Raw genomic sequence first — 10,680 nt, forward strand, 5'->3', positions numbered from 1 at the left:
GCCGATGTAGGGATCATCATCACCATGCCTATCACCCCTTCCGAAAGAGAGGAGACGATCGCGGAGAGGATCGATTGATCCTGCTGATGCCAAGCAGAATATTTAGGGTTGGCGATGATGGAGGCAGGGGTATCATCTTTCGCCGGAACTGCAAGCTCCTCGGGCGGACAGGGTAAGGACCCATCAACGAACCCAAAGAGGAGGTTGCTGCGCAGGATTGGATCAACCTGCGTGCGCCAGTAGAGGTAGTTGTCCGGCGTAAGCCGAATCGGTGAACTTGTTGGTGAGGTCGATGGGCACATCCGGGATCCGCGACGTCAACACGACGCGGGCGGCGCTGCCCTTGCTCATGGAGATTCCGGCAGGGGTAGTCTTGCCGGACGAAGCGGTAGAAGCCGGGTTGGAGAGCACTGAGGAGAGGCCAGAGGTAGTCATGGCGTCGCTGCGAACTCCTGGCGGCGGCGGCGGCAGCCGAGATTGAGAAACCTAGGCGGCGGCGGCGATGTAGGCGGAAGCGAATTTAGGGTTTAAGCTCTGATACCATGATAGAAAACGAGTATTGGTAGTGTATCACGTGTGCCTCTAGGGTCACCGTGGGTATGTATTTATATTAGAGTTACAAGGGTACAAGGGTGAGTCGGTTTGGTTTACAATATAACTACACAAACCGACTCATATACAAGTTGGATATCTATACATACACATATGTTTATCATACGGCAGGATTTCCAACGCCATCCTTCGATCGATCACTCTACGTGCGCGTACCGGGCGTCTGTGTACCTCGTGCAGCTACAGCCTACAGCATGGGCGCCTTTTATTCGTGGAGATGTGACACTCGCGGATTACGAGGTTGATTGGGAGTAGGACTTGATTACGGGTTGGAGTCGGTCTGTCGCTCGCTGCTGATCAAGTGATCAAGTCTCGTCGCATCTCCAGCGGCTGGCATGTGTGAATCATCTGTGCGGACACATCGGCCGCGCATGCTACACCGGACGACCTAAGGATATCTCCAGCGGTCCGATGCATTTTGGATATAATTTATATTCGTTTGCGATGGATACGGATACAAAATATGTTCACATGTCTGCATGTATCTGCCCCTTCTCCAGCGTTAGGGACGTATTTTTTTTACCACAAGAGGTCATGCATGAGGTTGTGTGGGTAGGAATGGCCACCACATGGGTTTGCCCTACATTAAAGGAGGAGAGAGGGGTGCATGCAGACCAAACGGATGCAAGACGCGCGGACACGTCAGCGCAGACGCATTCTTGACGCATATTTGGTCCATGTTTGCGTCGGAATGGACGCGCGCGATTATTTTGCGTCTAGCCGCTCGAGCGCGTTTTTGTCCGCGCAGACGCAAACGAGGCGTTTTAGTCCGTTTGCGCCGTTGGAGATGCCCTAAAAAGATCGGTCCGTTTGTCGCGACCCATCGGGCCATTAACTAGACACAGACATGGTAGCAACGATATTAAACCAGGTAAGCTTCAGACATGACTTTCGAAGACGACACACATGGTGGCATCGCCATGGTAATGGCACCTGGTCATCACCTCAGTGCAGGTGTGGTCGAAGATGACCACACTGTACTCGAAGGAGGACACTTTCTTGAAGATGAGGAACTGGCCTACCTGCAGCTGATAAGCGACGGCGAAGCCCGCCCACCCCTGGTCGATGTATGCGTCATCACCTTCTCTCGCCGCAGTCATCCTCCAGTTGCAGCCAGTGTTGGTGGTGAGGATGATGTTCGAAGGGATTTGTCCGAACCACCTGACGAAATCTTGAGGGATCCGGAGCCGGCTGAAGGTGGGGCCCGAAGACGATGCGCAAGAAATGGCCCGACCCTACGTCCGGCTGGAAGTGGCCGACAGTAGTTACCCTTCGCTTCTTCGACGGTCCCTCCTCGGGGGTCTCAGGTGAGCCAAGCTTGAGCTTCTCAGTCTGCCCAGAACACATGGCGTTAGAGATGTGCCTGCTCACAAGTATATAGATGAAAACGAACATTGAAAACATGTGATGCTTCATACATTGGATCACACGGTAGCTCAAGGGACTGCCCTCAAAATAAGTCTCGTGTGCAAGTAATCACACACACACACAACTAAGTTTGAGGACAGCACCTTGCCTTTCAGTGTGCCATTGTTCAATCATTAGCCAATGCACTAGACAAACAAAATGAGACCTCATATATTGGATCACACGGCAGGCAAAGGGACTGTCCGCAAACTAAGTCTAGTGTGCAAGTAATATGGCACACATGACTAAGTTTGAGGGCAGCACCCTACCTTCCGTTGTGCCATAGTTAAATCATTGGCCATTGTAGAACTGAAGAAGTACAAACATGGAAAGCAAGGTAGCATAGGCCTCATACAATGAGGACATATGGAGGAGATGTTTGATTAGAACCAATGGCATGGTCAATTTAAGTCATGCCATAGGTTCTGATCAATCATCTCCTCATACTATGATTCTCGGTTACAATCATCGGCCTAGTTTAATCAGAAACAACACAATCTAGAACAAACTAGCGCGACTCATTCCGCACATCAATCTAAACATGCTAAACCCCAGCACAAAAAACCCTTCCCCTCTTTGCATGCATAGTAAAATCCGGCAGTTTCAGCAATACACAGTCCGATCTAGGAAGGATCTACCGTGATTAGAGATTGGAGTAACAGATCTAAGCAAATCAAGACCGTGAATAGCAAGAACTAGACAACAACAGCAACCAATGGGGACGAACACCTTGCAAACATCAATCCGAACCCTATCCTAATGGAAACCCTAGCAGATCTAATGTGCATGTTGTCGCAAATGCCCGAGAATGACATGTTCTGGCAGAACAAGTACGAAGGTAAGAAAGCAGAGGTCGTTACCGCCATTGTTCCGGCCGAGGACGAGCTCGACGCCGCAGGCAAACTCAAGATGCCGATGAAGACTGCGGAGCAGGTTGCGGCCGATGTCCCGGTGCTGCTCGCCGACGTCTCCTCCTCCGGTACCGGTGCTCCTCCGTGCGGCGGTACGGCAGATTGGTCGGCGGGAGGCGAACCGCCGGATGATGTGACAATTTGTGGGAGGTCGTGAGTGAGAGGAAGGAGATGGGAGCGGTGAGCCTAATTATGGCGCGTGTTCCCGAAGGGATGCGGCGTTTCCGCCTCCCTTCTCCACGCGTGCAGCCTTCTGACCGCAACGGGCCTGGCCCCGGAGAAACTGTCATTCCAGGCGTTCCTCCAAGACTGTCCCGAGGGTGCTTTAAAACCCGGTTTCTGCAAAAACGCGGCGGCCAGGCAACCAAACGGTCCATTCCAAGATGCAGACCATGCAAAAAAAATCTTTCGTAGGCTACCAAAGGCGCCCATACATGGTCCTTCTTCACATGCCGCAAGCGCTCTACCTCGAGTGCATCCGCGTAGACACGTAGTGACATAGCCGTGACAAGCCGCCAAGACCACTCGGCGTCCCTCGTGGTCACAGAGGATCATACAAGCTTCTGCTTCCGTCAGCTGACACAAAGGACCCGTCAACATGTAACGTTTCTCCCAGAGGGAAGTTTCGAACGCGTAGGGGGCAGGCCAGGGCCAGTTTAGTTGTGCCTGAATCTTCTTGCCATGTGGCTTCGAGCTAGACAATTCATTTCCGTTTCTTCGCTTTAGTGTCCTCCCAGGGCAACCAACTAGCTTCCACAAAATTCATAATTTCGCTCTGTCTAGTAGTTTTTTACGTTTGTTTACTCATGTAATTTGAATTTCGATTAATAAAATATGTGATTGCTCTTAAAAAAAATCATAATTTCAGTCACCTCCGGCTCTGTGGACCGAAGCGAGGAGCCGAACTCCATCGGCCAGCTCCGTGCCGTAGAAACGTCGGCTGCAATCCAATTTAGGCTGGATGGAGCGCGGTAGAAAAGATCTGGTTGGTTTTCTTTTTCTTTTTTCCGTCAGACTGAGCAAATAGAGGTTGGGTTGTATCGAGACGACATGGACGGGAGCCTCACAGTGGAGGTCGGACGTGGCAGCGGGAACCTCGTGGCTGACGGCATGAGGGTCCTCGATACAGCATCAAGCTGCTAGCAGGCACGGCGAGGTTGTGGCTTCGGTTGCGAGCTAGGGTGGCACCATGGTCGCTTCCCGAGGTTGCGAGCTATGGCCGCCGAGGTTGGGTCCATTTGTACGTCTGAGAGCTAGTTGCAGCGGCGTGTAACGTCGTGGTTGCGGCGGTAGCGAGTTACAACTTGATTTGTGCGGCGACAGCAAGTTACAACTCGATTTGCGCGGCAACGAGAATGAATCGGACAAATTCGACTCTGTTGGAAGGTACGTCAATTCGTTCGCCGGCAGCCTTGATTCGATGGCGGCAAACATGAATCATGTTATGGTGAAGTCAATCCGGAAAAGAGTCTGGATGCTGAGAAACATGCTAGAGAGAGGAGTGAGGAGAGAGATAACATGCATGCAACGTTTCAGTCACTTCTGAGTGACAGTGGGACGTAAGTTACAGCCGCTCTGCGTTTTTCTGTTCTGTGGAATAGAGAAAAAATACCAAAGGCTGAAACCGCTCCGACTTTTCAGAACCGTGGAGCCTATGGGGGGGTGGGGTTGGGGGCACCGCAGCACATCTCTTCATTTGTATTTCAGAATCTCCTTAGGTGAGTGTTTAAAATATCTTTCAAAAAACTTTTGAGACTCATATACGGGGATCATGGGCTTGTCATGTGTGATTTCACTCGCGATGAACCAGACCTGCCAAAGTAGTACCAGTGTCATCAACCTCTGAACTTTACAGAATATGAGATTAGACCTAATGTATAAGGATCAAACAATATAGAGCGTTTTCCAAATGAAAGGTTAATTCATAAATTTCACGAAGATTGCATTGTGTTGAATAAACCTTGAGGACATATGCATCTTAAGTTGTGGTGATTTCAAACTTCATTAGTTGAATGCATGTATATTGTGATGAGATAATTGGATTGATTGCATGTCTAGCCCAATCCAATATTAGTGGTGAACAGTTCTTGTCATAGAGTTGTGTAGGATCATGCTCATCCAAAAGTCAATAGAAAGACATACCAATTTTAAGTTAGCAGAATGACCATAAAATTGTTGGTTTCTCGATAGAGGATTGTGTTGAGTGCAGTTGAGCTTAATTACCTTGTACGCTCATATGTATCTTGATTCTCTAGGTTGTAATTGTGTTTCATTTTGAACTATTGTTTTGGGTATTTCTTTTTCTCAGAGATCATCTTTCTTCTGATGCGAAGGAAACCTGGCCGAAGTGGACATGGTGTTTTGGCTCATAGGTATAAATGCACCTATTATAAAAAAATTAAATTTATTTTAAAATGTTAAAAAAATTCGAAATAAAATCCTGAGTGTGCATCCTCATATTCTATGTTAGCTTACAAAAATTTGGCACGTAAAAACATTTGGTGTGCACTATGTAAAAAAGACAAAAAAAAATGTCTCGTTAAAAGCTATTTTGTAGCATTGGAAATTGTTTTTTTACAGTGGCTATAGAAAATAATATTTTTCTGTGAAACTTCGTGCGCGAAGAATGTCTGGATATACACCCTGATATATTTTTTTTAGAAATTTTAAAGAAATATGATTTTAAATAGTGGGTGCATCTACACTTATGAGCCAAACTAGATTTCCCGGCTGAAGTTTGCAATTTTGGATGAGATAATTATAAGTCACGACCAAAAGGATTTCAATTTTCTATTTTCCCAACCCTAAATATTTATCTGCATTGTGCGGCACACGTTGCCGATGAGCGGATGAGCCCACTAATTAGGATTGATTAGTTAGATTTAGAATTATCCCAATCATAAAGGGGAATACGGGACTAGTGCTAATGCACAACAAATTTCCCAAGTCAAAACACCACATGGAACTTAACTTCGGCCAGTCTTGATCTCATTAAGACAAGTTCTTCTTGTCGGTCAGATTGATTATGCTCTGTTCTAATACACCATTCACTGCACAAGTCAATGGACGGTAATTGTTTATAGTATAATGTACCACATCCACTGCACATCCAGTTAGAAAAATGAAATGATGTTGTCAATGTTTAGAATCAATTCTTTATTTTCAGATTTTTTCTTTCGTTCAGAAACTGGGTGACCGTCGGCCTCTACATCCGTTGATGCACTCATCCCACGCTATTTAGACTGATTAATTAATTAATGGTAAATTGATGGTATGAGACTGTTGCATTTTTATGAATTATAGGTCTATAACTCAATCGCGATGACATCACCGAGAGCGCATTATGTCAAGCAAAGACAAGTGATGAGAAAAATAAATCAAGAGCAAGGGCGGAAGAGTTGGTTCGTTGAACACCGAACTGAAGAACGTGCAGCGGAAGCAGCTCTGTACTCCATGCTTGAATGGATACAAAGACTTGTATGGATCGCAAATCTCTTATTTGTTTGGGCACAAATCTTGCTGCTGCCACACTGTCCACGACATGAAAGGTGGGAGCCATGTCTACTACTGCAGATATGCATACACACTAGCCACTCTAGCTACCACCAGAGTGTCAAAGAAAATTCCATACAAAAAAATTGTGAGAATCTAACTTGTCATTTGAAGATAGAGAGAAAGAGGTTAGTTAGAGATTTTTGGGGAGTGTGGAGCAGTTGCTTACACCGTCTCCACTACTAGGCTACTGCAACCATTACCGGTACACCACACCAACAGCAGATGCAAGCACACATAAAGTATATATCTGCGGCTTACATGCAAGGCAACAACCATAGCTGTCTGTTTATAATACACAAGAAAGCCAACCATCCAACCAACCTCTGACTATGAACATCTTTTTATTATTTTCTTTAAGTTCAGTTTAACATGTTAATCAAGCATCAATCATTTCTCGTTAAAGTGTGGAGTGTTGAGTGTGGATTATTCTGTTAATTAAAGGGATCAGGAAGAGTACTTGTGGTAGAGAGTTGTGGAGGCAGTTGTACTTAACACTAACACTTGACCTAGAGTGAAAGGACGTGGATGGTTAGCCCTAGCTAGAGTTCAGCCTCCTATGCCATATTTTTTTCCGATATGGGAGCATTGCTCCGGCCTCCTATGCCATATAAACTGCAAAATCTATATCTATGAAAACATAAAGAGGATGACATTGTCTCTAGTTTTATCTTAATGTGAAGTAATCTGTAATTTTACTACCACGTCCCCACTCACAATTTTGGTTAAATCCGTAGGCATTTAAATGATGAAAATGTAATTTCTTATGCAAAACGATTGCTCACTCTATATGTCTAGCATGCCTTCGGCACTTGGTAAAGCTAAGTTGTTGCACACGGTATTTGACAGTTCAAAAATAAGGAAAGGAAAAACATAAAGTGAAGCAACAGAGAAAGTAAAAAGCAAGTAAAGGCAATACAATTATTTTTCCATATGTTCCATATTCAGCCGTTTAACTTTATTTTTGAAATTGAGTAAAGAGTTGGCAATGGAAGGAGTAGAGTTTCTTGTGGGTCCTGTTTTCCAAAAGGATGCTCTCTTTTGAATCCTAAAATCACATCGTTTTCGCTTAAAGTCTCCCAAAAGACTTCTCAACCTTTTTCTCATAATCTCCATTGATCATACTTGAATAAAAAAATCTGCATTGATCAGCATCGGTCTAGTAGCTTGCTGCCACATGCAGCCACAATCAAGCTTAGCCTGGCCTTGTTGACATCTCCTCATTTTGCCACTTAATTTATCATCACCACTCCACACACACACCTCACCATCACACCACTTCTCATTCCTCTCAACCCACTCTCTATATGCAAGCAACCCAAGCATCCACTCGTCACCAACCTTGGCTGCCTTGTATTCTCCACCCTCCTTGTTTCTCACGCGCGCGCTCAGCTGACGTGCTGGGATCGATGGGGGAGGTGGCCGGCGCCGGCGACCATGCGCCCGTCGTCGTCTGCAAGGGCAAGCGCAGCAAGCGGCTGCGCGTGCACGCGGCCCCGCCATCTCCAGCGATGGTGACGCCGGTGGCCAGTGCCGAGGTCGATGACGAGTCGTCGAGTTCTGCCGTGGGCGACGGCTGGCTGTCCCCGGGCGGCGACCAGGAGGAGGAGGCCGCGTCGGGGTGCGTCACCGAGGAGGATGAGGACATGGCGCTCTGCCTCATGCTGCTCGCGGGCGGCGGCACAGGCCGTGCCGGACAGACGTCGTCGTCGTCACCGGTGGTAGTTGCCGCTGACTCGCCGGTGAAAGAAGGCAAGTTCCGGAGCCGGCGCGCCGCCGGGGCCGACGGGGAATTCGTCTATGAGTGCAAGACGTGCGGCAAGTGCTTCCCGTCCTTCCAGGCGCTCGGCGGCCACCGCACCAGCCACAAGAAGCCCCGCCTCCTCCTCCCGCCAACGCCACCGCTTTCGTCTCCTCCAACCGATGAGAAGAAGCGGCCTTCGACGGCGTCACCAGCCACCGATCCGACCGTGCTGGTGATCCCTGTCCCGGCGACGCCGCCCAAGAACGAAGCTGCCACAGCCACCGGTGTCCGGAGCAGCATGTCGAGGCACCAGCACCAGCACCAGCGGCAGGCGAGCAGGCTGCACGAGTGCACCATTTGCGGCGCCGAGTTCGGGTCCGGGCAGGCGCTCGGCGGGCACATGCGCCGGCACCGCCCGCTCGTGCCGGCCTCGTCGACAGATGACGTGAGGACAGTGGAGGTGATCAGCGGGAAGGAAAGGAGTTTACTGGAGCTGGATCTCAACATGCCTGCGCCCTGCGACGACGCGCCCGCCGAGACGGCGGCGGCGTTCCCGTTCGCCGTGAAGGACAGGTCGGCGTCGGCGATTCTGTTCCCGGCACCGGCGTCGACCTTGGTGGACTGCCATTACTAGCGATCAAGCAACGGATTCAGTAAACAAACACACACCCAAACTAAGGGTAATTAGATTCTCTGTTTCTCATTCATTTCATACATATACATACACGATACATTCCTTGCTGTGATGAAACAGCATATTCTTTTTTCTTCCTCCTTTTCTCTTTGTATTGCATTCTTTTTGTTCAAATGATTGGGAATCGGTGATGTAGAATTGTCGGTGCAAAAGTCTGACAGTTGACATTCTGTGATTAAATTTGTTCGTTCACTGAATTTGAACAGGTGTGTGTTGATGTTTCCCCCTGTTCTCATTCATGTCAGTTGCAATTTGACTTCTTCTGCAAGATTTGAATTTTGAGTTGCTACATAATACATACTCAAATAGAAGTGAAGTGTGTGATGATCAACTAGCCTAGCGTTAGCGTAGCCTAGTGTGGTGAGCCGACGACGAGTAGTGCAAACGAGTGTAAAGTGTCAGCCAAGCAAGCAATGCAATGCAATAAAGTGCTGGGAAAAGATGTGGCATTGTGCTCACGTAAAGGAAGTGACTGATCTTCTCGCTCTCGCTACATCATGAGCATCAAGGAAATAATCTAGCACTAGTACCTTTATACAAGAAAGTAAGTACATGTAATTAGCTTGGGTATTGGTCTGGCCATTGCTCTACCTCCAAGAAACGAAGGGCTGACTCTCAACTGCTTCCACTTGGGAACCCAATCTCTATCTATCTAGCTAGCATGTTGCCCAACTCCAACCAAACCCAGCTCATCTATCTCTGATGCCACATTACCAGCTAATTTTCCTCTTAGACAGGCTTCTAAACGATGTAACTATGATTTGATCCGTGAGCAGCAAGTTTTACGCACTCTTTTCCTTACCAGTGTACCTAAGGGTACTGGAAGGCTTTTAATGAGACGACTTGTTTGCTAATATATGTATAGTTTCAAAAAGACAATGTACACGATTTTTTTAAGATAACTGAAGAGATTTATTACCGCTGGCTCCTCTCCGTTTAATTGTCATAACATTGTACTCTAAATTTTCAATCATGCATGGAGTTAACGGCAGCCTAAGTTTGCTTCTGGTACTACCACGGAAGAAGGATGAACGTGTATGCAACTATGCATGAGTGAAGATGAATGTGTATGCACGAGTGAAGAGAGATATATACACTAGTAGAAAACGGGTCTTAGTCCCCATTGAGAAGGGTCTTTAGTTCTGGTTTTACAACTGAGACTACGGAATTGGGACTAAAGGCTAACTCTTTAGTCCTGGTTGCATTATGTACCCGGACTAAAGGCCATCCACGTGGGCTACGGACACGCGCCGGGTGGAGACCTTTATTTCTGGTTTGTTACACCAACCGGGACTAAAGGTCATGACGTCTATTATTTTTATTCATTTTTCTAATTATTTTTTACTCCCTCTTTTTTTGTATTTTTTCCAGAATTTCTAGTATTTCAGTTATTTAACCAATTTAGTCTCTAAGAGCATCTTTAGCAGAACCCGTAACTCGAAAAGTAACGCCAGTTTACGGGTTTGGGCCAAAAAACGACGCCGAACAGTTACCGTAAACGACGACAAACCGATTTTTTTTCAGGCCGAGCCCGAAAACCCAAATCGGCATGTATTTGTAGGGGGCGATCGAGCGAACCGAATGGTGGATCAATATCTAGGGTGCGCTGAAATTTCACCGCATGCAATGGCTCACTATCTCCCTCATCCCCCGTGCCGCCACCACACACCGCCGCACCGCCCGATTCGGCTGAGCCCGTCATCCCGCCCGCGGTTCCTCGCCCAACTCCAGGTGCCACCGCCGCGCCGGCGAATCGAGGA

The 10,680-nt window shown here is 47.6% G+C and overlaps 1 protein-coding gene across 1 annotated transcript; it reads left to right on the top strand.

Annotated features, from left to right (window-relative positions):
- Nucleotides 1-7,891: 7,891 nt before the first annotated feature.
- Nucleotides 7,892-8,860, top strand: LOC124647081 (zinc finger protein ZAT5-like). Its single transcript, XM_047187072.1, has one exon. It carries the CDS (start codon nt 7,892-7,894, stop codon nt 8,858-8,860), a length of 969 nt encoding a protein of 322 aa, XP_047043028.1.
- The last annotated feature ends 1,820 nt before the right edge of the window (nt 8,861-10,680 follow it).

Source organism: Lolium rigidum, chromosome 4 (assembly GCF_022539505.1).
Source record: "Lolium rigidum isolate FL_2022 chromosome 4, APGP_CSIRO_Lrig_0.1, whole genome shotgun sequence".
Classification (NCBI taxonomy): Eukaryota; Viridiplantae; Streptophyta; class Magnoliopsida; order Poales; family Poaceae; genus Lolium; species Lolium rigidum.

What these genes read in the sequence shown, in the direction of transcription:
- LOC124647081 (XM_047187072.1), top strand. Translation starts at nt 7,892, where the DNA reads ATGGGGGAGGTGGCCGGCGCCGGCGACCATGCGCCCGTCGTCGTCTGC.